This window comes from Onychostruthus taczanowskii, unplaced genomic scaffold, assembly GCF_017590055.1.
Source record: "Onychostruthus taczanowskii isolate IOZ18803 unplaced genomic scaffold, ASM1759005v1 scaffold10, whole genome shotgun sequence".
In the NCBI taxonomy this organism is placed as follows: Eukaryota; Metazoa; Chordata; class Aves; order Passeriformes; family Passeridae; genus Onychostruthus; species Onychostruthus taczanowskii.
Window position 1 is genome coordinate 2,714,690 of NW_024496526.1, and position 27,939 is coordinate 2,742,628.

The following is a 27,939-nucleotide window of genomic DNA, read 5'->3' on the forward strand; positions in this document are numbered from 1 at the left end:
GCGGGGCCACCCCTTCCTGCTCGCCCTCTGCCCGCTCCCGGCTCCGTTTTCTATTTCTGGGAGGCTGTCGGGCTGGCTGCAGGGCTGGTGGCTACAGGGCCAAAGGGACAGGTCTCTGGCTGCAGGGGACAGCTGGATACTGGCCCATGGCGGGGTACAAGGAGTTCTCTGGTGCAGCCTGACCGCAGGCAGCAAGAGGAGGGACGAGGCCGTGAGGCCGGTGCTGGCTCACAGGGTGGCCCAAATCCCGCAGTGGTGCGGGGGCCCTTGGGGCCAGACCCTTACAGCTGTGCTGTGCAGAGCAGCCTGGCTCCAGCCTGGCCATCGCGGGTGCTGGCAGCAGGGAAGGGAGCAGGCATCTCCACTTTCGGAGGCTATTTTCAGGTGCTGGAGAGAAGCCGAGGAGAGATGAGATTGTCACCAAGGAGACCAGAGAAACAGGGCCCGGCACTGGGAAATGGTGGGCTGCGGGAGGGGAGGGAAGGGCTCTCTAACAGACCCAGGGCCCATACACCAGCACCTCCTCTGGGCCCCAAGAACCTGCCCATACACCCAGCATTCACCTACCATACTGGGGGGACAGAACCCTGAACCAGCAAGGGCCAGCTCTGGGCACCCAACCCTTCCTACCCCTCTCGTAAGGTTGGACTGCACTGTTCCCCTTGACTAATGATGCACAGGATAGTCCCTAAGACATAAGGAAGACTCCAGACCAAAGCAGTTATGCTAGGAGCTGCTTTTCCATGCAGGGGGGTATGTTTACCTGCTGTAGGGCAGCGAGAATAACCCCAGGCTCTGGGAAGGACAGGGAAGTGGAGTGGTACCACAAACCCAGTATCAGAGCCCAGTGAAGCATGGGAAGGAGTGAGCTTCCCACCAGACACAAAGAGGTCAGGGAAAGGAAGGCAGATGAGAACCAGGAGAGCAGTTGAGTGTTAAAATTTAATAGAAATCCTTGAGAAACAAAGGGAAAATAGAGAGCAGACCCAAGAGAAGAGCACTAGCCTGCAGTCTATGCACACATGCTGCAGGGCACACCAGAGAGCCAATGGCCTTGAGAAAGATGCTCCCTCCCCAGCAGCCCCACTGCCCCCACAACAAACTGGAGCCACACTGGTACCCGTGGTCTCTCTGGAGCTGCAATGTGCAAGGCTGAGGTCTCCTGCAGGGCCTGTTGCTGGGGGAGGGCAGGATGTTGGCACAGACATTCACAAAGGATAAAACTGGGAAGTTTTACTCCCTCTCAGGCGTGAGGACTGGAGACTTATCTCCAGGGGCCAGGCTGGAGCAGGGAAAGAGCAGGCTCAGCTGCCAGCAACTCAGGACACAGACAGAGGCGAGCAAGGGCTCAGCCTATGCTGACTGGGGACAAGAAGGGCAGGCTCAGCCAGCTCCCACACAGCAAAGAAACCACCATGTCAGGCTTTTAGAACAGTCTAGAACAAAGGCCAGATAACCCCCACTTCCTCAAGCTTTGCCACTTGTTTTAGAAAATGAAGTCACACAGGTCTCCTCTTTGCCCAGGAAAACATCTCTCTCTACAACCAGCACCAAAACAAGTGTGCAGTGTGAAGGGCTCCCACAGTCCTTGCTCTACAGAGCCAGCTCCTGTCTCTTCCTTTGAGGTAGGTTGATGTGTCCCCAGGGAGGGACGGTGGCTGCTTGGTCACATCACCAGGGCAGTGTCAGACAGGCAGCCAGCAGGTCTCTGGTTGGCTCCATCAGTGCACTTGTTGAGAGGTAAGCTCTGAGGAGGGCTGGGCTCCAGGCATCTTGTGAGATCCTCACCAGCTGAAGGGAGGCATGTGCTGCAACAGAAAGGAGACCCTGAGCTTCTTAGGAACAGTGAGAAAGAACCAAAAGGACCATGGTGCAATAACCATCTGCTATATCATGACACAAGGACTCAGAGATAGGGCTGCCAGGCTCACCTACTGCATCTCCCATTCCAGGCAGTGCCACTGACCCCAACAGGAATCCCAGTATCAGTGGGACTGCAGGGTCACAACTCAGTCTCCCTGTCTGTGTGTAAACCCAACTCCACCCTGACCTCAGCACAGGAACAGTGATGACCTTTCTCTCAGAAGCAGAGACCAGGGGTGTGCCTCCCCTTCACTTTGTCTCACCCAGAAAATCTCCAGTCCTCCACCTCTGCAGGAAGCTGTCAGCAGCCCAGCTTTGGTCAGGGAAGCTGGGAGAGTGCAACAGAGAGCTCACTGTTTCCCCAAACACTGCTGCAGCTAAGAGCCACTGTTCACTGTTAACCACATCAGTGTCCACTGATGTGATACAAGTTCCAGTGCAGGGAATATCTTGTCAGCATGTTCTGACCATGACAGCTCCAACCATCACCTAATCTGGCTGTTCTGAGCTTCACTCCCATCTAAGCTGGGAGTACAGTGCCAAGGAGACATGCCCAGTTGCACAGACATCATGCCAGCTCCATCTGTTGGCTCCTCAGAGAGCAGAGGCTTCAGAGCCTGCAAACCAATCTGCTCCTCTCCCCTTAATAAAGCTGCTTTTTGGGCTGCAGTTTTCTACCAGAACACCAGTCCAAAAGCCACACTATGAACACCATGAACATCACAGCCAGTGCAAACTCACCCCAGTCTGCCCAGTTCCAGTTTGCTGAAGCCATTTGATTGAATGCTGCTCTTCTGGAGGAAGAACGACTTTGGCAATGACCACTATGGAAGGAGAGGAAGACAACAGAATGGCTATTTAAATCATGGCAAAAATCCCTCAAGCCTGCTGTGCTTTGCCATAGGCTGCCCTAGAGAGCTTCATCTAGAGCTGCCTCGCTGCTGCGCATTGTCACTGCCACCAGACTGTTCCCAGAATAGCAAACAGAGCAATCTTTGCTCTCTGCCTAATGAATCCCTCTGCTGAAAGTGGGAGTAGAGCATCTCGAGGTCAAAAGAGTGGATTTCTTTCAGAGTAGCATTCTGCTGTAAGGCACAGGAGTCAGAGACAGAGACAACTCCCTCACAGAGAGGAACAGTGGTCAGGACAAGTGCCAAATATGTAGGGCTGTGCCCAGTGCATCCAAGGATATTCAGATGCAAAATACTTGCAGATCTGATATGCTGTTCATGACTTCATGTTTGTGGGAAATAGGGCAGCATGGTTTTTTCCAGACTCCTGTAGCCTTGGCAAAGAGAGAAGAAGGCAAACAGGTAAGACAGGAGCCAGAGGAAGCAGAACAAGCAGGATCTCTACCCAACTCTGTGCAGATAAACAACCACTCTGCCTACCCTACCCACAGTTATACACACCATTTGGGCCAAATCCGTCCATGTCCCAGTGTGGTACCCTTTGACACACCAGTTCTTCAGCAGCTCCAGACCTGGGAAGTGACAGAAGACAATAAATGAGAACAAACAGCCAGGTTTACAGAGAGTTAAGCTTTCCCAGCTCAGGGCATGCAAATATGCTGCACTGACCACATAGAACATGCTATGCAATAACTACTTGAACACGTGCCTGAGCGCCAGCAAACACGGGGTAAACCAAGGGCGTTCACCCTTTGTACGAGCAAACATCAGTGCGTGGGCTGCTGCAGTGCTTGCCTTCCTCCCAGGGAGCCAAGACATTCCTTGCAGCAGGCTCAGCGAAACAGGAAAACTGGGGCAACACAGGATTTGCCGAATTAGACCAGACTGGCTGTCCCCCTGAGCCCAGTGCCTGCCAACAGCAGTACCTGATTTGGGCTGCACGGGTGAAAGTTCCCACCGTGCAAATGTAGAGCAGCTTTGCTGTCATCGACCCCTTTCCCAGAGGAGGGCAGCTCAGGCAACCTCCTCCTTGCACAGCACACATCAGCTGCAGCATCCCAGTGCATCTCCACCCTACAGGGAGCCATCCAGAGCTCAAGATGGGCTGAGACTTCATCCCTGACAAAGGGTAAGACTGGAACAAGCTGAGATCATCACTGGTATGACTGGAAGGGACCAGTCCTCCCACCACACAAAACACATGGTGCTCCAGAGCACAGCAAGGTCATTTTGAAGCAGAGCCATGTGTTCAACTGCACTGAACAGACTCCATTTCCTCCAGGGCTTCCTGCTCACTGTCCCCACTACAGCCAAGCACCCTGCTCTTTGGCCAACCCAAAAATATTGAGAAATCCAGGACTACTTCCATCCTGTTTTCTTATCTAAGGGCCTTAGGGTCATAGCAGAAGGCTAGGGTGACTTGAGAATTAAGAACCAGCAGAGCAATGGCTAGTCCATTGATGCTGTTCAGCTGGCAATACTGTTCTCTACTGTTATCTTTTCTATAAGATACCAGGAGAAATCCTTGCTGTCCAAAGCTTGTTCCTTGGTGACCTTTCAGCGAGTCCCAGAACATTGTTAAAAAAACCCCACATGCTGGGGGCCAAGGGGAGCAGGGCGGCTCAGATGCCTTCTCCTGGGTCTGTGCACCAGCCTGGGCTTTGCATCTTGCTGGCTAGGAAAAGAGGAGTGCTGCATGGAACACGGGGGAACAGGAAGGGAATGGGGGAGAGTGAGTTCTGCTCAGAGGTAGAGAGCAGTGATGGGATAGAGGAAATCTGCTCGCCTGGCTTCTTTGGGGAAGCTGCAGCACTGAACCAGGACCCTTGCCTGAGCGGCAAAGTTCAGGGCAGCACTTCAGTGAGGATGATGACAGAATCTTTCTTCCACTTGATGGAAGATCATCCAGCAAAGATATTAGCAAGGCAAAGGATGACACATGCTGACAACACAGTCAGAGAAGGCTATGATATTACCGTCTCTCTGTGAAAGACTGTTACTGACCCCTTTGATGCTTGCTTTAACACAAATGAAAAGCGACAAAAGCATTTTTCTTCTTTCTCTCCTTGATAGCCAGGTGAGGAGCACACATACAGTCACTGCAGTGGAGGGCCAGCTCCTCCAGAAGCCTCTCCATCTAGATCAGATATTGGATGGAAAGCCCTGAGCCACAGTCTCTTTTTATTTTCTCTAACCCCTCATGCTAGACCTCACTGACTCTCCCCCAAACAGTTTATACTGCTGCCCTGATGGAGACAACCCTGGGTGAGAAGGAATTGGTCCAGCACAGCTATGCCTCATTAAAGGACAATGTTTTTTATTAAAATATAGAATTGTGTCCTGAAAGGAGGGAAATATTAGCTAGACTTCTAGTGTTCAGGAAAAATTTCCATTTGTACGTTGACTGTTTTTCATCAATTAGAAAGCTGCAGGAGACCAAGGAATAGGCCAATTTTTCCTTCACAGATCACTTGTCAGGAGCAAAGCCCAGCAAATCCAGCTGTTTCTCCATCAAAAGAGAGCAGAGAAACACAGTAAGAGGCCAAAGCTAAAGGCTGAAGACAAAATCCCAGTCTGCTTCATGCCCAGGGCACCTCGAAGTGCTGGTGCTGTGTGTACCAGAACAGTCACCACCTCTCATCAAGTCAGAATAAACTTTTTGTGATATTTGAAGCAGTCTGGGAAGGTAACACATTTCCTGGGGGTTAGTATGCAGGCAGGCAGCTCCCCCTCAGCATGTTTAGCTCAGAAGTCTCCTACAACTGCTGGCAGGCAGCCTGCCTGAGTTAGGTGGCTGTGCCAGCTTTGGAGGGCAGTTACCTTTGTGTCTATTCAAGTAGTATTTGAGCTCCCACTGGGTCACCAGGATGTTAAAGTAACGAGGCCGCTCGAAGAAGCGCAGGTACCGCATGGAGATGTGGCTGGGGAACACCCGCTCGAACTGCCCGCGCCGGGAATACTCATCCTCTGTCTCCACCAGGATCCGAACGTCATCTGGAGTCAGGATGTCCAAGACAGAAGAATAAAAATCCTGCAGACAAGAGCAACCCAAGGTCAGGGAGAAGCATCTCTCAAGCAGAGGTCTCCATGTGTCTGAGATCTTTGGGAAAAGGCCACATGGAAACTGTGGAAGGAATCTAGGCTCTATGGTGACACCAACGGTGCACGGAACTGAAGAGCACACCAATTCTGCAGCCCAGCCTCTCTTAAATGCACTGGCAGGAGGCACACAAGGCCAGTGGCTCTACTAACTCAGCACAGGGGTCAGCTGGCAAAGGCTGTAAGAGCTGTACAGACACGTAAGGAGGAGCAGGCAGTGCTCAGACTCTGTTTGGGGACTGGTGGGTAATGTACCCCTCAGTACACATCTATTTTAATGTACAGATGAGTCAGTGAGACTGTGGCTTAAGCAAACCCAGTTTATTTCTGACCAGCTGTCTTGTAACTCACTGGAGGCCAAGTGCACCCTATCATTTGGCTGACTTCAGAGAAGAGCACAATCTGAAGAGGGATAGACATGTGGGACTGGCTGGGACATGGACTTGGCATAATGATGCAAGTAACAGAGGAGGTTGTTTTGTACCTGGTCAGGTATCTTCTGCATCAAGTAATAGGCCTTCTTCATCTTCTCTGCTCTCAAATGCTCAGATATTGGCTTGGACTTCTCCTTCAAAGCACTGCCCAGACTGAGGACACAAGAGAGACAACAAAGCATTTAAGCAGAGAAGAAAAAGTCCTGTCATGGCAGAGCTGCTCTTCTGAGCAGCAACTTCTGAGAGTAATGACATGGAGGAGAGAACACTTTCTCCAACGATTTCACTAGGTCCAAGATCAGTGGTGGATCCATGGCCTTGTGCACCAGTACAGAACCTGGGAAGCATGTGGGCAGGGAAACTGGAAGGACTCTGCCAGCCCCTCACTAAGGCATTTCAGTGTTCCTTCACCCAAAAGGTGAGCCATCACCTCACGCTCACGTAGGATGCAAGAGGGTCAAAGACACACCATGATGTGATTCACAGCACATGAAGCCTGGTGGGATCTCATGTTTACATCCCACTTGGAACACAGCTTCCTAACTGCAAGCACAGGCATGGGGGTACAAGTACCCGGTACTGGTACTGCACAAGGAAGAAGAGAATTCTTAGATCAAAAACTTCCTCTGGCAATATCAAAGTACTCTCAGGACTCAAATTCAGCCACATGTCAAGGGAAGTCCTGGCCTTTTGAATTACCTGACCAGCAACCATCTATTCTAAGTGCCAACCGAAACATTTGGGAATGCCAGAATCTGGGAGATACTTGCTGAAAACCTTTTAACCCATCTATCAACATAGCTTTTTTTTTTTTTTTTTTTTTCTGCTGCTGCTGCAAAACTTAATAGTTGTGTGCAGATCCAAACAGAGAGAGCAGGACCTTGAGTCTGTGCTGCATGGTGTTTGGGCAACATGAAGACCTACTGAAATTCTGCCCATATGCAAAAAAAAACCCTTCATATGCTTCCCAGGGCAGGAAATACAGTTAAACAAGTTTGCCTCTGGATGCAAGAAATCTGGTAATGCATCATTTGAACCATGTTAAGGATCCACTTAATCCTCTGCAGGTCTTTCTGAGGACACCTGTCCTTCTGCACTTCCACTGGAAGTGGCAAACCAGCATGTGATCAAAGCACCGCAGACGAGCTGGTGAGAGCTTCCCATCTGGAACAGACCCATGTTCCAAGCTTCTCCACTGAAGGCACAGGGCACTCAGAGGGCAAGAGTCCCAACTTCTGGCATGCCCACATATCACTGCATGCTGGTGCTTAACCCAGCAAGCTGATCCTTCAGTGACATATGGCCAGCAGCCATTCTGCTGCAGGGAACAGACTGGTTTCCTTCCAGTCATCAGGTCTGAAACCAGGATAAGCCCTAGCTCTGGTGAAACACAGAAGTATTAGGGGTCTGGCTGGACACACATCCAGGAATTATCATTCTGCAAAAAACAGCCATGTTAGTTGTGAAGTAAGACTGTGCACACCTCCACCCATAGGTTGACAGCATGTGACACCTGCAGTCCTGTCTAAAGAACTGATCACTCCAGCGTTTGCAAAATAACAGGTGCTCCTCTTGCTCCAGGCAGCAGCATGTCAGTTCTGGTAAGTCAGAGGGTAAGTGGATCCAGCCCCAAAAGAGCCAGCCAGTCCTCCAAGCAAACAGAGGGGCAGTGAAACTTAGCATCATATTAGTTCTGGCAGGGGGAAGGACAAGAGAGCACGACTTGACTACTGCAGAGCAAGCACAAATTACATTGGCCTCACTTCCAACTATGGACCTGCAGAGAGGCCATAAATCCTTCTGCTTTGGAGAGACCACAGGAACCAGATACTCAGGCAAGGAGGCAAGTTCTTTGAACCCATATCTGAAGCACCAGCAAGCACAGGCTCTCAACAGCTAGAAGCCAGCATTTGCTGGGCTCCAAGCAGCCCACCCAGATGAAATCCCTCAAGAAAAAAGCCTGCTTCTCTGACAGAGAAAGGGGATAACCTGTAGGTAGAGCCACTTCTTGTCTGTGTCCTTGAAGCCACACTGTCCATGCTGGGCAGAACAAAACCAGCGAGGTTGAGGAGGTCCCGAATCATCTGGCCCTTGATGCTCACATCCAGAGGGGAGTTGGAGTGGAGGCTGCAGAGAGGAAGCATCACAGCACCCTGAGTGCTAGAATGGAGGTGTTGAGCCCCATGGCCCCAGGATCAATCCCTGGGTTATCACTGATTGGGACACAAACACCAGCCTGTCCCTTGCCTCGTGAAACCAGCCATAAGACACTGAGAGAAAAATCCTGACAATAGCGCTTTGAAGGGGGGCCTTCCTATCAGAAACAGTTAATTTTTTCTATCTCTTCCCAAGTTTGCTAGAAATAGTCAAACCCATCCCCACAGCCCCGTGTACACGGCTCTGTGAACAGCTCATGCCCACCCACTCTCAGACAGGAGGGGCCATGCTCACTTACACTGCAGCTCCCGGCCCTGCCTGCACAGCCGGCACCACAAGGCCGGATGCGGTCAGGAAGTGAAGAATGGTGCACGAGGCAGTGGAACTGCTGACTGCTTCTGCCCACGCAGAGAAATCTCTGCCATCACCCGTTCTGTACAAGACACATCCCTCCTTGCCTTCCTTTTTTAACATACTCTTTCCTGGCTCTAGCTGGAGCATGCCCAGAAAAGCTTTCTGAACTGCAGATGAATGTTGCTTTCACAGACAGGGAGGGCTTTGATTCCTGCAATCTGGAGAGGGAGGCTTCAAAGCCCATGATCTTTCAGCACAGGCTACAGGGGACACGGCAAGCCAAACTTACTTTGTAGTAAAAGAAAGGCCATTATCCACTCTGCTGTGGCTCAGAATATGGTTTACCTTGGGGAAATGTTGACTTCTAAGATCCAGGGCTTGAGGTTTTCATCCAGCATGATATCAAACCCAAACAGCTCATGACAACAATACGGCCGGCGCACATACATCTTCACCAGGCTGTTCACGTAGGGCTCAGAACTGCAAGCCAAGAAAAAAATGCTTGTTTTCAACAGTCAGACAGACAGCAGAGCTCTGGCTGTTCACAGCACGTGTTGACAGTTCTGGAAGTGTAATGCAGCCACGTGCTGCGGGAGCAGGGGGGCTGAGGGACCAACACAGGCCTGTGTGTTGCTGCTGCCTCACCACATATGGATCCAGCACTGCATCTTGAGCATCCCTGCTGTGTCAGGCAGCATCCACCTCTGAATACAAGATTTGATCTGCACCAGGGACCATACTCTCAGGCTCCCAGGCAAAGCAGGGGAACTGGTGGCAAGCTGGGCAATTTTGGGTACACTGCACCTTCCTGGCCTTCAGGCCGGTCAGGGAAATGTAGGATCTATTTAGCCACTGCAGCTACTGCAGGAGCATAAGTAACAGGATGAAAGGAGAGATCTGCAGAGAAATACCAAAGCCAACAGCAGTAATACCATTTTGGTTAAGAGCAAAAGGACCAGGCTGAGAGGGGACTGGACAGTCAAAAGGACCGAGGTGCCAAGGTGCACCTCACAGACACACAGAGCAAGGGATGCCAAGACTCACGCAATGATGGTTTTGATAACGATGTCCTTAATCTTCTCCCAGATGGCCTCACTATTAACTCCCTTCTGGGCCAGGTAACTCCACAGAGCTTTGAGTGCCCTGTGAGAGAGAAAGCAAAGGAGGTAGCTCTGTAGCTATGGGGATTTTTGAAGGAATTTTGCATAAGTTAGAGATGGGATTTTTGAGTTGTTTTAGATGATGTGATTTATTTTTTTTTATTTCTACATAGGTAGGAAAGGTGAATTTGGTTCACATCTTTACTGCATGGTTCAGAAGATCATAAGACCCCTAGTTACCAGACCTTTTAAGGATTCATTGACTAATGAAACATTGCTAACAAGGATATTTATGTTTTTGATCTAATTTTTAAATATTTCATCTTATGGACTCATGTTACAGTGTAAGCTTTCTTAGCCAATCATGTTATGACAACAAACTTCACTAAACTCTAAAACTCTACATTTTCTTCCACTTAGTTTAACATGTCTCTGTTTTAAGTTATAAATCTACATTCTCACTTCTAGCACTCAAGTTTGGAAGCTTTTCCCAAGGTCTCAGATCAAATCCTGTGTTTAATTTCAAGCTTTGGCTTACAGGCCCAAAGTTCTCAGAATTCCTTGCATTTCGGATTCCAACATGTAGCCCTTTGCTGCTGGTGGTGAAAGCAACAGAGGGGAACCCTGACAGTGCTCTTCCCTGGCATGGTAATCCTCCTGACATCCTCAAATCTCTCAGTTCCTAGTTACTGCTCTCCCCAGCCTGGCCCCTGGTTTTGAAGGCCCAAGCTGCTAGGAACATGAATCTGTCATAGACTTCTCTCAGTACAGTCCCAAATTAGCACATGAACAAGGTAAGTCAGGCCCAGATCTTCTTTTCCCTCCCCCTCCATGTCCTCAGCAAACCTCCCCTTCCTGCAGGCCTTCCCCCGCAGCACTGCAAAGAAGCTCAGCAGGAATCCAACAAGACCCCAAAAATGTTTTAGCTAAAGCCACTTCACTGAGGCTTCAGGGAGGAAAAGAATTTCTGAAAAATGTGGTAACAAGACGGTATAGGGGAGCACCTATGCTTTTACAGGAGTTTCCCATATCACACTGAGTGCTGTGAGCTACTCTGACACTGAGCCAAGGATGCTGAGATATTTCTCAAATGAGACCATGTGGCTAATGGCCAGGAATCCAAAGGTCACGCTTCCTGCATACAAGATGGAGTGGATTACAGCCACACTTATCTTTAACATAGGAGCAGCCAGCGTTGACTTGCATGCAAGTATGGAAAACCCACACAATCCCACCTCCATGCAATTGCAACTGCTGAGAGGCAGCAGTCCCTGCTAAAAGTCCCAGTGGAGGAAGAGACCGCTGTGGAGCAGGTGCAGGTCTAAGTGATCTGGCCACAGCCAAACATCTTCTGCAACTCCCTTTGAAGTGCAGTAGCTCTTCAGGCTGAGAATTGAGAACTCTATCCTGCACTATTTTTAAAAGGGTTCAAACACCACCATGGAATCAGAGACAAGTTTCTGGGGCTTGCATCCATTCACCCATGGGACAGCAAGGAATGGGAACTCCTGCAAAATTGCAGCCCTCCTCCCAAAAGCCTAGAAATGGCACCACTGCTACTATCCCCACTGAAATAACACATAGATTAACACATAATAGCACATAAATTAACAGTTCTGAACCAGAGCTGTCTCCTTCTCGCCTCCACTGCAAAGTCAAGGGTGAGATGGGCAGAAGCTCCCATCTAGCCAATGTAAGCATCACCCATTCAATATCTAACAAAAGCCAATCAGATTCTGCTTTAACCACATCCCATCACCCCCACAATAGGGGAAGGGGATGAATGAACAGAGATGAGTGTAGCACTGGAAGCAGGGAATGGCACAAACACAGTCAGGATGGACAGCACTTACAGCTCAAGCAGTAGTGGACAGGATGAGTCACAAGCCAGGGAGACCATCCAGATTCCATTGATGCTAACTCATGCTAAAATCACTCTGTTCTTTCAGTTTCCCAAGTGGGAAGAGATGACACAGAAAGCAAGTTCAAGTTTTGGGTAAGAATACTGAAAAAAGTCTGACTTAATGGGAAATAGAAAGAGTTGCCTTGTACGCTAAAAGCAGCACCTACCATTTGTGTCCCTGACAAGCAGTCTCATCTGAGTTGGATTTGTACTCTGTGTTCTTCTTGTTCACACTGTAGTTGGTCAAGTGCATGAACTTGTTGCTGAGGCTCTCCATTGAGGAGGAGTACCTGGAGAAGGCAAGAGGAACACAAGCTGTCCAAGACTGAAGTGGCTGTCCCCAGGTCCACGAGGCAGGCACAGACTCTGTTCTCATCCCAGACCACTCTTAGCCATCCACCAGCCCTGCTGCCTGCAGCTCTCCCCACAGGCCCAGAGCTAATGGAACAAAACATGAGACAGAACACGCTACCTTGGGACAGTGGCATGCAATCCCACCCTCACACCGTCAGAAATAAAAGCCAGAGTATCAGTGAGCAGAAGCACTGATGGAACTGCAGCAGCCTGAGGCAATACAATGAATACTGGAAGAAATGTCTCAGTTTCTGGTGCGCCAGCTTTTATGCAGAATGAAGCACAGATGATGTATTTCAAGAACTGCTTTACACTGAACTGATCTTTCATTGGTAAGGTTGGATGTAGGCAGCATCCTCTCACACTCCCTTTCAACAGTCACCTGCAGCGACCTCGTGTGTTTCCACAGTGCCTCTTAAGCAAGCAAGATACATCTTTAAGCATCACCCTTATAGGGGTTGACTCCCTCCTGCCCCAGCCAAGGCAGGTACCACAGCCACAGGTGCCTGGGTACCAAGGCAGCCCTCAGCACCTCTCTCCTGCACAACCTACTTGCAGCTGGCAAAGCGAACCAATCCATCCTTGAAGAGGTAGACCCTGAGGGGATCATAGCAAGTGACGTAAACATAGATCCTCAGGTCAAACTTCTTCCCGCCAATGAGGTAGGGTTTGTGCAGGTATCTGCAGAGGGAAGTAAGCACATAAGGGTTAGGATTTTCATATGCAGGAACATCTCTAACCCCCGATTCAGAAGCCCTGGCAAAACAAGGGATCAATACAGAAGCCTTTTTGCACAGCATTTCCAAGTTAATCACATCGCAGACAAAATGAGAGAAAGAGCAGCTCTCCCATTCACAAGGAGCTCCTGCAGCACATAAGCAGTATTTCCTTCTGCTCAGTTCCATTTTGAAGAGATTTTCCTCAGTTTTAAGGCACAGTAGCTTTTCCACTCCCACAAGGCTGATCACAATTTTCAGGAACATCTAAGACATGCAGTACACCACAGATGGTTTTGTACAGTAAGCAGAAACAGTTGGGTATTTTAATCCAAATCATTTGATTATTCATCCCTGAAGTTCATGATTTTCCATAAGGAAGTTTATCTCTCTGCATGGAAAGTGGACAGGGAGAACTAACAAGCAAACACAACAGTTCCCTGTCTGCCAAACACTGCAGTTTTCCTGCTCTCACAAGAATCTTCCCAGAAAGCAGCCTCAAATCAAGATGAACTATTCCACTTTTCTGCAGAAGGGGAAGGAAATTGAGAACACTGTTATTTCAAGAAAATCCTTTGGCTAACATCTACGTGCACTGAGGCTCTTACTGAACCATTCTAACTCAGATAAGAACAAATCTTTGACAACTGCCACCTCTTCCCTGGGACTTCTCTTCCCACTGTGCTTGTGTGAACTGGATAAGGTTTGTTTGTCTCCAAACATGCCAAGCCCCAGAGTACAGAGCAGTGGGAGCCGGATCACAGCAGAGCTGAAGCTGTCCACCTGCCAGACAGAAGCTCCAGAAAGCTCATGAAACCAAGTTGTGTCTGATACCTCAAATATCTACACAGAGACAGCAGCACTCCAGTAAGCCAAGCTGCAGCTGATGGAGCCAAACTTCCAGCAGCAGGACAACCATGCAGTCTCCAGAGAAATCTCCAGATGAAAATCAGGTACTTCTGCTTTGCCACATACTGGTAGGGGCCCAGGATTGGCCAGAGACACAAGACACTAAGAGGTCCCAGGCTGTGTGTCAGCCTTGGTTTTATATTCACTCACCTCTGTACTAACAGTGGTCTCCTTTTGGGGAGCTGGCTCCATTTGTGGATGACCTGGATACCAATGCCTCTTGCTGATGCTGGCTGCAAAACACAAACAAGAAAGGATCAGATCTTCTCCCTGCACGTACAAAAGGACAGAGGATTGAGTTCTGCTTTACACCTACTGGTTTCACAATCCATTTCTGTCGGCTAGCTCCTTCCTCCCATGCTTTCCTGAGTAATTTGATGTCCTGGGGCAGGATGAAGGATTGAGGGAAGAAATTAAACTCCTTTTTCCCACAGCGAGCCTGCATCTTTAACAGATTGCGCCACAGACGGTCCTTCCTTCCAATTTGAAATGAACCAGGGAAGTGGTTTAGCTGGAAAGGAACACAGATGTTATGAGATCTCTCTGCTCCCCAACTCCTTGCCCCACTTCCTGCTCCCTTGGCAGAGGATACATCCTTTCTGAATACAGTGCAGGGTAACAGTCTTTGCTCCCCTCCCAAGATTGCACCCAAACTGATTCCACCTATTCCTGAAGCTTTGCAGGGACAAAGTGACTCATTTAGAGGCATCACAGTTCTTCAGAACAGGCAGGGACTTGTGACAGATACCAAAGCTTTGGTCCTTCGCAGGTTCTCAAGCCATGAGCCACACCTGACTCTTTCTGATCAGAGGAAGGTACATGCAATTTGCTGCACTGGCACTGAGGGCATTGTCCCTACCCTTCAGTTCTGCCAGAGGGAGGACTGCATTGCTGAATTTAGAGAAGCTCACAAATAAACACAATTTGGCTACAGCCCCAGTCCACACAAGAGCCACCCTCGCAGCAGAGATGCCCACCCAGCCATGCCTGTCTCTTGGACTCCTCTCCCAGTTCTGGAAGGAACACTGCAGGGACAGCTTGCACAGCAAACACCTGGCCCTGAGGAGAGGGGCACCCAAACTGCTTGCAACAACTCTCCATGCACGTGAAGGAGGTCAGCGAAAAACAGCCCCTACCTTTTGGTGCTCCCTGATGGCTTTGAAGCCAGGAGATTTCATGTGGTGGCCCCAGCAACCCAGCCAGTCACTGCTTTCTGCAGGAAAAACAGAAAAGTCCATGACCAAGTACACTGCCACACATAACACCCTCTCAACCCACAGCACCCCATCTCCTTGGGCTAGCAGAAGGGATGCTGCACAGTTATAGCACAAAGCACTCATACTTGCTACTGCAAAGCTGCCAAAGCAAGAGCTGAGTAGCATCCAGTTAACTAAGTGGGTCATATCATTGCAAATATGACAGGTTGCAAGGACCTGAAGAGGTACAGGGTCAAAGGAATGCCTTTAATTCCCCAGCATTCTGACTTCTCTGCATTACAGCTGGCAAATGAAGCAGCTGGCTAATGAATGCTGTGCTACTGAGGGACAGGTAGGTGTGCCATAACTACTTAGGACTTCCTCTGCCCTCCATGTCTCATTACAGACCCAAAATAGAATGTGCAGAGGTCTCCTGACACATGCAGGAGTCCAATAAATACTTCCAGGAGATTGCATTCCAGAGTATGGATCATAGCTGCAAATGCTCAGTGCTTCTCCTACACATCTCTTCAGTGACAAGATTCCCAACCCTGAGAACTCTGACTATGGTCAGAGAAGATGCCTTTCTCTTCAGTACATGGGTAAAAGGAGCAGCTGTTCTGCGTCTGGCACTACATGAGGGCCAGCCTACTCAGAGTGGCAAGCCAGAGCAAACCTGCCTCACATCTGCCTCAGTTCCTGACAGCCCAGGAGCAAGCCCTTGTAGTCTATGCCAGGAACAAGCCAAGAGGCAGATCAGGCCCTGCTGGGACCCACAGATCTTGGATACTGCGGGTCAGACAGGCAAAAACATGAAAACACCACCCTGCAGTGCCAACCTGTATTGCTTCTGCTCCGTTCTTTGCAGGCATTCTGCCTTCTTGTGTCCAGGCACTGGAGGCAAGGAAGGACACAATGCTGCCTCCCAACTTACTTTTGCTAACTCTGAAGTGAGACCTGCCAATGGTTTGCTTCACTATGTTAGGCGTGACTCTGCACATTTTCCATCGCAGCAGCTTCCTCTGCTCCCAAGGCAGCTTTTCCACTAGGAAGGCAAAAAGTTAAAGACTGAAGGAAAACAAACACAATACTTGGATTTAATACAGCTGCAAAATTCTTATGGTTTGCTGCACAGGCACCAGGCCTGTAGTCAAGGCTGCATAGCCCTCATTGCAGAACTGTCATGGAGCAGAAGACTCCACAGCTGGGGGAGATCCAGGACACTGGAACATTGAGTGGCAGCCTGAGTCATGCTCCAGACAATGGAAGGAACAGTCTACTGCAGACATTTGGATCTCACAGCAGTGCTGGGTTTCTTCGTGGGAAGGGTAAAGGACAGCCACTGCCAGCCAGCTCCAGGCTGTGTGCTGGCACCACTTGCTCCCTAATAATGGGCTGGCCATTCTCACCTTGTGCAACAACAGACCCTGGCTTACCTGTCTCATCCCGAGTACTGAAGTAGAGAGTTGGAGGCACATTAGGGAATAAACTGCAGACAAGAGCTGGTTTGAGCACTTTGTCTTGAGCCTCAGCAGGCTGAGCCAGGCACTCAATGCAATTCCTAAGAAAGATGAAGCAGTAGGCAGCTGCTAAAAGTGAAAAGTAACAAAGGAAGAGGGAATCCGGAAGGAGCCTTAATCTGGGTATCAGGAATTTGCACCATCATTGCAATGTGGTGCAAGCAGTAGGCACTAAGGTCAGTAACTCAGTCTGCAGCAACGAGGGATGAGTCTGCAATGAATGCACATGACAAGTACCCACTGTGGGGCTTTTGATTTTCTTGGGCAAGGAGTGGAGTCTTTTACATGACAAATCCTATAACCTAGTCCAAGGGAACAAGGGGTGGAGATTGTAATACATATTATTTAACTGTTGCAACCCCCGTGGTTTTGCTGTGTTGCAGGGAAGAGAGATGGAGTTTTACCCACTAAATGTACACCTTAACACAGTAAGCCCCAATACCTGGAAGGAGGGATAGAATTTGTAATGTTTCTATTAAGGTTGTGATGAAGTGAAAAGTAGGGTTTGCAATGAATGTATATATTCATATATTCAAATATATGCCACTGCAGCCAGTGGAAGAAGCCACACCAGAACAATCTAACAAGGAACAAAGAGCAGCGAAGGAAAGGAACTACAACACACTATTGCCAATCTCTCAGGCCACTCCTTGCCTCTCTGAAGGGACTGAGTGTAGCTTGTCACAAAAAAGAATTTGAGACCAGGCTGAGGGAAGAAGAGGTGTTTTATCAAAGTCCTTGGTTTGTTTGTTTGGTTTTTTTTCTTTTCAGTACTGAAATCAATAATTACAAGTTTATTAATTGGCAAAGGATTATATTGGTTAACAGTCTCTGGCACAAAACTGGTTTTGCCCACGCAAACTGAAGGCAGGAGACAGCTGCAAAGGTTTCAAGGCCAGGCTGGCACACAGCCTGCACAAAGAAGTGGTCAACACCCCTCCCTCCTTGCTGCAAGAGACAGTTAGCCCAACCACTGCTTCCCCCATCTTCCCCAGAGGCCAACCAGACACATGGTGCCAGAAACAGCTGCTGGGCCAGTTTACATCACCTCTGCAGGACTTTCACAACCACATGTGCACACCCAGAGCCCTGCAGCACCCTAAGGCTCAACACTTGCTCACAGAAAGCCTAGCTTGTCTCCCAGATTAATGATGACATGATGGGAAGCAGCAAGTTGTCAGGCAGACAGCAAAGCCTGAGGCAGCCCTGGTGCAAGACCAGCTCCCACTGCTGGATGGGCAAAAACAGGTCCAACAAAGGTCAGCCAGGAGTCATGAAGGCAGGGCTCAGATGACCACAGGCTGACCAGTGCTCCCCAGACAAAGATTCTCCCAAAAATTAAAGAAAAACCCAGGCTCCAGGACTTGTTTCTAGGATGCTATGTTGAGACATAAAACTCCAAGGAGCTTTTGCAGTCTCTGGCCCAGGACACCTTCACTCTGCTTCATCTGCCGGGCAATGACACTGCAAGAGCACAATTTAATCCAGTAAACCTAACTCAGCAACTGTCAGTGCCAGTGAAATTAAGACCCCGTTTTGCTGCAGTGGATGCACCCTTAGCACTATACAGGCTGCTGCCTGTAGCAAAAGGTAGTTCTAGTCTGCAGGGTAGCAAGGAAACTTCCTTTGGCTGGGACATCTGTTCCTATCTTCACTCCTTTACCCCACATACTACCATCTCCTCTGTCCCCATGGAGGGCAAAGATGACAGAATCACAGAATATGCTGATTTTGAAGGCACCCACATGGATCATTGAGTTCAACTCCCTGCCCTGCACAGCACCATTTCCAAGAGTCACACCATGTGCCCAAGAGAACTGTCCAAACGCTTCCTGAACTCTGTCCGGCTGGTGCTGTGGCCACTTCCCAGGGAGCCTGTTCCAGGGCCCAGCCACACTCTGGGTGAAGAACCTTTTTCTAATATCCAACCTAAACCTCCCCTGACACAACTTCAGGCCATTCCCTAGGGTCCTGGGACAAGTCTGGGAAAAATACACCAAGTTCAGTGCACTGTTTACAGCTACTAACCTGGATGCAGGACCCACGTTGCTGCTGGACAACACATCAGCATCAGAGGAAGCATCCGAGTCACCTGCAGGAGGAAACAAACTCAGGTTTTGTCTCCGTGAGGAGTGAATGCACACAGAATTAGGGAGAGAAGAGAGGAAACAAATGCTGCAGGGGCGAAAACCTTCCAGCTACCCCAAATCCTTGGATCCTGGCTCTTGCCCACCAACTGGGGTCACAAAAACAGGGAAGGGAGCAGAGCTGACAGCCCTGCACAGAGAGGAGATGGGTAAGTTCTGGAGAAGGACAGTGGTGAGCCCTAGCTTGCTCCTGGAAGGAACCCATGCAGTTCCTCCTTGCTGTTACATCACTTTTGGGTTCAGTACATCCTGAAATGACAGCATGAATGTAAGACAGGAGGGCAGCTGTGCTGAACCCCAGTTCCCAGATAGCTCCTGCACTCCCCACATTGAGGCATGGAACACAGCCCTCCCTGGGGCACCAGCACTCACTGTCCTCATACTCCTCTTGACTGCAGCTCTCATCCAGGCCATCAGGAAGTTCTTCCTCTGCTTCATCCTGGGGATGGCTCAGCTCCAGCAGTGACTTCTCAGCAGTAGCACTGGGACAAAGGACATCACATCAAAAGGAATGACACGTGGTTTCTGGGGCCAATAACCCAGAAGCCCATGAGGCAGCATGAGATAATGTGGGCAGGGGAATCAGGGCACTGCCCTCTCCAGTGCTGATGTACAAGCAATCATGCCAAGCTACCAAGATGGAGAGGTCCCAGACCACATTGAGAAGGATCATGTTCCAGAGCAGCTAGAAAGAAGAGGAAAAAAGACACCCTCTCCCAGCAGGAGAGCAGGAGCTCCATGTCCTCACACCCTCTCTACCCTGTATTAGCTCTGTGTTCTTTAATGAGCCATGTCCCTGACTAGGAAGGCCTGGTTCAACAGCAGGCTTCATTCAACATACGTGCAGAGCTTTCCACTGCAAGCAGGGCCCCCCAACTGAGGAGAACAAACTAGAAATGCCACACAGTAATTCCATGCTGTGGTTGAAGGAGAAGGTGGAACAGCTTGGAGCCATCCCAAGTGCCTGCATCAAGCTGGGGATTGCAGGAAAGTGCCCCACACACTAGGATGCTGCAGTTGGGTTTTGCTCATGGACACAGCCCATGGTTATCCTTATGGCCACCTCATACTGCCCACAGTGCATCCTCTCCCAACACACGCAGACACAACGGCCAGCCTGGCACATCCTGCTGCAGCCTCTCTCCTCCTCATGCCTCTACTTACTTAAGCTTTCCTGAGACCACAGCCTGGGCCCGTTTCTCTTCTTCCTCCAGCTGGATGGTGGACACCTGTGCTGCCACTTCAGAGATGGCAGCAAAGTGCAGAGGCTCTGTTCTTGCCGGCTGGTCCCCGGCACAGAGAGGGTTCAGCAAACCCACGGGACGGCAGCCGGTGCTGCAGTCGGGAGCGCTGGCACGCGAGGCCAAGGGACGGACACTGATCCGCTCAGTGCGGGCAACGGCATCACAGGCGCCCCTAAGGCTCGAGCTACTGTTAAGGCGATGGCTCCCCAGCTCCAAGTTCAGGGGAGCAATGGTTTCTTTCTGGGTGATCTGCACTCTGGCACCCTGCCTCCTCCTGCTGTTCTGGTTGGACAGGCTGCCCACATTCATAAGGCCAGAACTTTCCACTTGGCACCCAAAGCCTCTGTGTGTGGCAGCCTGACTAGGTAGCTGCTGCACAGCCTTCAAGAGGCTCTTCTCCGGTTCCCTCTCTTTTGAGCTGTGAGGTCTCCCCTTAGCATCCTCCAACGAGCACTGATCCTTCCTGAGGATCGCACTGCTTGGCACAGGGGTATGGGAGGGGATTTTGTTTTGCTCTGACACAACGTTGCTGTCCGTCATTGCCCTGTTGATCAGGCTGCTGGGGAAGCTGTCTCTACTATCCCCAGAGTGGGACCATGAAGCAGCAAGAAAACTCCGGGAGTTTTCTACCTTTTTCATCTTCAGTGACTGCAGAAAAGGCACTTTAGCACTGCTTGGCTGTAGGAAGGAGTTGTTATTGAGCACTGGTCTACAGGAGCTGGCAGCCTGCTGACCTGAGCTGAGGACAGAGCCTTCAACCCCAGTTCCAGAACGCTTCTCTGCCAACAGGCAGGGCTCCATCAGCAGAGAAGACATCACCCTTCCCGTGGCAGAGCCAGCATCTGGAGGGCTTTGGAGACTGTCTTCAGTGGGCTGTGCATGGCATAGTGATGGTGAGCACAAGAAGCAGGATTGCTGCAGAGGGATCCCTGAGGGCAGCAGGATTCGATCCTGGAAAGCACTCGCATATCTCTTCTCTAAATTCCAGACGGGTTTCGCCTGCTGCTGAGCGAGGCGCCAGGGCCAGCACGGCTGAGGTCTTTCTGCCGGAAGGCTGCCTGACTCCAGCCCAATGCTCTTCTGCCTTTTGGGGCCCAAATTAGCATGGTCTGGTCCTGCAGACGCCATGTAGAGCCATAGCACTCGAGGCACAGTCAGTCATCTACAGCAGCATCTTTGCTGGCCTGAAACAAAACGACAGCATGAAAGACACTGTTGTCCTGTCAGGGCAGAGCACTCAGCCTTACGTCACATGAGGAAAGCAGGGTGAGCTGCTTCTCCTGCAGGATGAAAACCACATCTCCCCTTTACTGAGCTCACCAATAGTCTCTGGAGACCATGTCAAAGAACGGCTGGCATCTCACATGAAATCAGAGGATGCAAAGAACAATGTAAAGAGAGCCACCTGCAGGAAAGCTTGTGCCCTGCAAACACACAGGGGTGCCTGGCTACCAACCAGGGCCATGGGGTAGCAGCTCCAGCACAGTCACCCTGTCTGCAACAAGAGGCTGCCTGCCTGGGACACGCATGGCAGCTGGAACCCACTCCTACAGCTCTGTGTCTCGAACATCAGCCTCCTGACTCCACCACAAATGCTAAAATATCTGCTTATATTTTCTCCCTGCTCCTTAAAGCTTCAGCTCAGTACATTACATGACCAGATGAGAACCTCAGCCCTTGCTTTTAAAAGGAACATGTTTCTCACTCTTGTAAAAAAGCTTAGTGAGGGCTAAAGGCTTCCTATAGATCTCAGGACTGAGAAGGCAGCAAGAACGAAATGCAGGGCTGTTCTAACATTAACACCTCTGTTTCCAGCAGAGACTGGCAGTACCATGCACATACATCTCTCCCCACTGCAGTCCTTCAGAAAAGTCTCCTGCAAGGACCAAACTGACAGACCACAGAGTTGCAGATATAAGTGTCCTGAATCTTCCTAGAATGAACTATTGCACCATACCTGCAACATCCTCTTGCCTGAGGAGAAGGGAAAAGAGAAAATAAACCACTAGCCAGTTATTGCTTTAACACATGCCTGGAGGGCCCCTGGATACAGCTGTGATAGGAATTTGTATTCCAAGCAGGCTGGCTGGTTCTACCACCTTCCAGCTCTCAAAAAAAAAAAAAAAAAAAAGGTATAAAACGAAGGATAAGCAGTGCATCAACCATAACACTCTTCCTTTTCTTGCCATGCACATACACACTCCTTTCTCACTTGAAAGACAAGCCTCAGATGCAGCAGTTAAAGTGTAGCTTGGAGACCCTGAGGTTGCTCTGTAGCACCATCACAGCAGCTCACACCACCACAGGGCTGGGTCAGACAGACCTACACCTGCCAGACCTTCTCAAGCTGTGAATCAGCTCCATTTTCCAGAACATACCAGGTCAGCAGCATCTAAGCCAGAGGATGTAGAAGATGGAACATTCCATGCAGGACCCGATAGGAGCTATACATCCTCAAGGAGAGCTGCTACCCTGCCAAGCTCTGCAAGGAAATATGGAAAGTGCCGAGTCCATACCACACCCAAACGGCTGCACTGCTTGTCAGTGCTTACACAGTCAAGCTGAGAACTCCTGATGAGGACAGGGCACCTGCATCCCAGTGGGAGCTGCAGCCCAGAGGGGCTCCAAACCCCAGGGAAGAGAATCCCACAACTGAGATGTACAACACTATTCCATTGCTACCCAATCTGCCCCCAGCAGCAAACCTGGCTCTGTTGTGACATTCACAGCGATTAGCACAGAGCCACAGAGCTGTGGCTCAGATGCCCGTCACCTGCCCAGCTCAAATTTCCACCAGTAAACAAGGGAGCGGAGCTTGGCTTGCACACGCTGCCCACTGCAGCTCACAAGCACACTCGGATCACAGCGACCCTAGCACACCAGTGAACATAGGTGTTAAAGAGCAAATTAAAATCCAGGGAGAATGAAAGTGTTCCTGCTTAGAGGGTCTGTCACTGCGGCGTCACCACCTGCACTGCCAGTTTGGCCATGGCCTGCACTCTCACCCGCCTGTGAATGACCTTGAAAAACCAGCCTGAAGTGAAAGCCATCTGTACTTCATCTCCACCCGGCTTTACAGCTATCAGTGGATCATCCTGCTGTAAAAATAAAAGTGATGTGGCCTAATGAAGCTGTAACAAGGGCCGTGAATCTTACAGTCAGCTTATTCACAGGTGTGAAAATGCCAGCAGAAGTCCTGCGTGACCCTGATCTGGAGTAAAGTGACAACGGTAGCACAGATGTGAGTGACACAGACCCGGGGGTGCTGCTGACAGCTGTGGCTGCCACAGTGGAGGTCTGGCCATGGCACAGCCTTAGCTAACACTGCCTGGAACCCGGCCCCACAGCAGCAGACAAAGATGTGCTGAGCTTGCCCCTCTCTAGAGCAGTTTTGTCACGGAGTTGCAGAAGTGTCTGGGCCAGCAGAGGGGAGGGGTGTGCAGGAAGCAGGGGCTGCGTAAGAAAGCTGCAGGGCCTTTAGCACAGCTTTCAGGTAAGGCCAAGGTTGATCAACAGCTAGTCACCATCACTGTTCCCTGTGGAGACACAGGAGCTCAGAGAAAGGGGAAGGAGAGGTAGGAAGGATGAAAGGAAGATGCCCTCACAGGAGGCAAGTCAGGATGCATCCAGACTGATAGCACCAGTCCATGCTGCCTGTCCTTCCCCCCATTCACACCTCCTGCATGCCAGCACAGCCAACTCTAACGTCCACCTGAAAACCGTCTCTCATCCTTACTGCAAGGACAGCTTGACAAAGCAGCTGCTGAGCATCCAGGAGACATGATGGAGATGGAGGGAGGCACCTTCATATGCCAGGCTGTGGTCACAACAGTACAGCAGCTGCCACATCTCTGTAGCTTTGGGTAGGAACGTTGTCACCTGCCCCAGGGTAAATCCCTGCTGGTTACCAGCAGGGAAGTCTTCCCTTTATGTTTAATTCAGCTGGAGTTTTGGGATGGATGAAGGTAACAGCTTGATGCAATTCCTAGTTCTGCCAACCCAACTCTATGAGAAAAGAGCTGGAGTCTGTTCTGTATCTCACAATGGCAATAAAATAACACTCCTGAAATTTTATTGTAGAAACATGAGCTAGGAAAAGCCCTGGGTGAACTGGCCAGGCTGGAATTCAAACCCCACCAAGTAATTAATGGATTTTGGCTTGGACTTATTGACACACAATAAAGAGGCCAAAGCTGTCACTGTTGGAGTGACTGTACAGCTGCACTTGCTTACAGTTATTCTGCCAGCATTTTTTATTGCCACACAGCTTGCTCGCAAGTGTTGGGATGTCAGCTGCAGCGCTGCCACAGCCTGTACAAATGTGACATCACTAGAGCACAGAGCCAGCATGTGCCCCAGCCTCTGCACACCCCAGTACAGAGCAGTCAAAACCCTTTCTTCCAGCCTGAGCCCCGCTGCAGCATGTGTTCCTCTAATGGCAGTGTGTCAGCTCTCACAGTCCTCTTCCAAACAGGAAAGGACAAGACCTCGAGAGCCCGGGTGTGCACATCATCCCACTGTTAGAAGAGTTTGGCTGTGGAGGTTATTTTAAGTGCAGCTTGGTGACACACTTAAAATAACAAGAGCTTGTAAATGTATGCACTGCAAGCTGACCTGATAATGTGTTGTCAGCCTCAGACAGCCTAAAATCACAAGGAAGAGAGATTAGACAACTGCAATTGCTATTGTTTTCTATGCCCTTGCAGGGTGCATATTCTGTTCTGTTTTTTATTATTAAAAAGGATAACATCTTTTTGTAAACAAGACCTGAATTTACACCAAGTTCCTCACTTTCAGCTCTGGGACTTTTGATTAAAGCTTGAACAAGCAAATTAACAACAATGCAAAACAAACAGGTTTTAAAACAAATATACTGTTAAAAATAAGGGTTTGTATCCCTTCAAAAAATTTAAAACTTTGAACAAGATCAACAACATTGATCTGAAACCGAGTGCCTGAAAGTGCTCCAACAGCTCTTAGCTAGGTACAAACTTGTGTTTCAATAGCATGGAAACAGCCCTCCCTCCCCTACACCAGCTCCAAGAAATTAGTGGCCTCAAGGGCAGTCACACCAAGCCAAAGCACCTGAGGCCACCAGCAAGTTCAAGCTGAAGAGCAGAGGGTGTTGCTGGCCACAGTTTGTCCAAGAGGACAACACAGCTCAGCAGCAGCTTGGTCACAGCAGAAATGCTCTTGGGTACATCAGCCTGGTGTGCTGCTTTGCCACACTATTGAGCATCACTGTTCCCTCTCAGCTTCATTATCATCCTTGCAGAACCATATTTTGTGTGCAAATCCAGAGGATGACAACCAATTTGTGTGCAAATCAAGATGTCAAGTTTTTGCTTGGCCACTCAAGTCAAAAAAAAAAAAAAAAACAGGGAGAAATCAACCTCTGTGTGGATGGATCAGCAAATTCCAGCTGCATCCCAGGGTTATATTTGTGCCAGGGTTGGTTGTTTCCATTCATCAGCTGTGGTGCTGAACTCCACTCCACACTGAATACAGGAAGTATGAGGAGCGTATGGCTGCCTGAAATGACCCTTTACCTAAGCAGAGCACCTCCCTGCAAGAGAAATAGAGTAGTTCAGGGGTGTGCTCCTGTTCCCAAGGTGGAGAGCAGGATGCTGGAGCAAGCCATGATGTGCTCCTGTTCCCAAGGAAGAGGCAGGCCTCAGGGAGAGCAGGATGCTGGAGCAAGCCATGGGAGAGCTGCAATCCAGCCACCACCTCACCCTGCACTGCTGCAAATGCCTCCCTCCATGCACACACAGAGAGGGCTGGGGACTGAAGGCTCACGTGCTTGACTTCACAAGGGACTCTCCCACCACTCCAAGGGCATGGAAGCACAGTTGCCAGACAAGGTGAGGAACTCTGGCACAGCAGGCAGAAAATCCAGGGCTATAGCTTGAGTGCACCAGGGACACTTCAATAAAAGGGCTGGCTCGGTGCAGGGGCCACAGCAAAGGGCAGAGCATGGAGTTGCTATTGCTATCAAAGGATATCAACTTTTCTCCCTGGCAGACTCGACAGGCCCTGAAGCAAAGGCAGTGCACAGTGACGGCAGATCATGCAGCTCTGCTTCCCCAGCAGTGAAGCTGGCAAGTGCCTGCCCTTGCTCCCACCCAATTTGTACTTTTTCATCACATGGGCAACAGAAGCAGCTGTACTGCAGCACAAACAAGAGCACAGAAACGAGTCTGGGTTAAAAGCAACAAGCTAACCCAGGAGGTGTTTAACAGCCTTTCACCAAGGAGGTCTACAGCCCATTCCTGAAGATCCAAACTGAAGGAACAGCATTTTCAATTGAGCTTCATGATGGGAGAAAAGAGAACTACATGGCCAGACCTGGGAAGAGTTTGGCCACCAGTGTAGGATCTGAGGGCAGTCAGCACAGCTCCATCTGATCTTAGGCAGACTAGCCTTTAGTAGAAAAATAAAAGTGGAGGATTTGGAGCAAAGCAAGTATAAAGCATCAACACACAGCAAGGAGACAAGAACTACCCAATTAGTTCAAAACACATAATTTCTTAGTCCACCTTCTGTTCTTGATACTATTTATTGAAACATAGCAGCAATTGGAAGAGAAGGTTCCCAGATTTGTCCTTCAGTATGTGCTGAGGACTCTTCCATGCCCTGACAGGGCTGGGAAAAATTCTTCTGAAGCCACTGCAAAACCCTCACTCCATACAGCAATCTCTCAGGGCCCAGGAATGGAGAAGAAACAGAGACTCAAGGTGAGAAGCTGCCAAATACTGCCAAAGACTCGATGCATGGCAGGAACTTGGGAAATGTCAAGGAGCGGCACCCAGCCAGGCTGGTACAGCAGCCAAAGCCCCCAACCTGTGTCAGTGATCTGAGATCTCCACACAGGCGCTTTTATGTGGGGATGGTGACATTTGTCCCCTCAGCTCCTCCTTGAAATGTGACACCTGCTGTGCTGAGAAGGACCCCTCAACTGAGGTGTGGGAGGGGGCAATTGTCATCGAGGAACTTTACCTAACACAAAACAACTGTAGCAAGAGAGCAACAAAAGGACAGACAAACACTACTATCTGCTGGGTACAAACAGTAAGAATTGTGGAAATATTATTCTATAAAACTGTAACAAGCCCAACAATCGACTGTAAATTCCCCCAAACTATCCGGGAGTCACTAGATGTCATCTGCCCATTCTGTGAGGAGAACACCACAATAAGAAAGACAAGGTCAGGGGGTCATGTAGGCAGGGTTTTGATGCATAGTGGTGGGGCTGAACTCTGCCTCCCACAAGACATCCACAGCCCAGCTGCCCAGGAGGCTGGCACAGTGCCACAGGGCTTCCCCACACCTTCACTCCTCACTCCCTGATCAAACCCTGGAGGCATTCACGAAATACTCCAGGCTTGTCTCAACTCAGCTCTGCCTTTCATCTTTCAGATTCAACGGCTCCTTTTTACAGCAGAGGAGCAGCCAAGCCCAGACCCCATTGAAAGGATGGACAGCCAAGATGTCCCATCACCCCACCTGGGCCTGGTCGATCCCAGCTCCATCTTAATATTCCAAGTACCCTTGGAGAGGCTCCCTGAGGCCGTGGCTGGCTGGGGAAGGGCCAGCCCTTCTCCCTGCGGCTCGCCCGGGGAACACGCTGTGTGTCTTATTTCTCCAAGTGAAAGACTTTGACGCCGAAGCCGGGACTAGGATGTTCTATCCTGGCGCCGGAGCGGCGCCCAGGCCGCCAACCCCAGCATGTCTCGCCACAGAGCGCTCCCGAACGCCCCCCCAGCCCCAGGGGGTCACGGGGCAAGACCATGGCGAGCCCCGGAGGAGGCCCGGGCGGGAGCGAGGTGCCGGCTCGGGGCCCGGGCACGGCTATGGGGCGGAGGGGCCGGGGAGGCAGCGCGGGGGGACAACGGCCCTACGCCCCAGTGGGGCAACCCAGGGAGACACACGGGGAGCCAAGCCCCGCTCCACAGGACGGCAACGCCGCCATACTCACCGCCCGCCCGGGCCCGCCGCCGCCGTTACCATGGGGAGCCGGCGGGCCCACGTG

The 27,939-nt window shown here is 50.3% G+C and overlaps 1 protein-coding gene across 1 annotated transcript; it reads right to left on the reverse strand.

Annotated features, from left to right (window-relative positions):
• Positions 1-940: 940 nt before the first annotated feature.
• TTLL4 (tubulin tyrosine ligase like 4) lies at positions 941-27,930 on the reverse strand. Its single transcript, XM_041404013.1, has 19 exons — positions 27,886-27,930; positions 19,828-21,091; positions 19,036-19,145; positions 18,545-18,608; positions 16,433-16,557; positions 15,931-16,041; positions 14,937-15,013; positions 14,117-14,311; positions 13,951-14,033; positions 12,728-12,856; positions 11,989-12,111; positions 9,863-9,961; positions 9,164-9,298; positions 8,297-8,434; positions 6,358-6,460; positions 5,595-5,805; positions 3,276-3,346; positions 2,605-2,687; positions 941-1,808 (listed from the first exon to the last, which is right to left on the reverse strand). Exons 2-19 carry the CDS (start codon positions 21,033-21,035, stop codon positions 1,667-1,669), a joined length of 3,207 nt encoding a protein of 1,068 aa, XP_041259947.1. The 5' UTR covers positions 21,036-21,091; positions 27,886-27,930; the 3' UTR covers positions 941-1,666.
• Between the last annotated feature and the right edge of the window lie 9 nt (positions 27,931-27,939).

Excerpts from the sequence above, each read along its gene's own strand:
- TTLL4 (XM_041404013.1), bottom strand. The coding sequence starts at position 21,035 with ATGGCGTCTGCAGGACCAGACCATGCTAATTTGGGCCCCAAAAGGCAG. Across the intron at positions 15,014-15,930 it reads TCACTTCAGAGTTAGCAAAA|AAAGCAGTGACTGGCTGGGT; the intron begins GTAAGTTGGGAG and ends TTTTTCCTGCAG. Across the intron at positions 2,688-3,275 it reads GGACGGATTTGGCCCAAATG|TGGTCATTGCCAAAGTCGTT; the intron begins GTGTGTATAACT and ends CTCCTTCCATAG.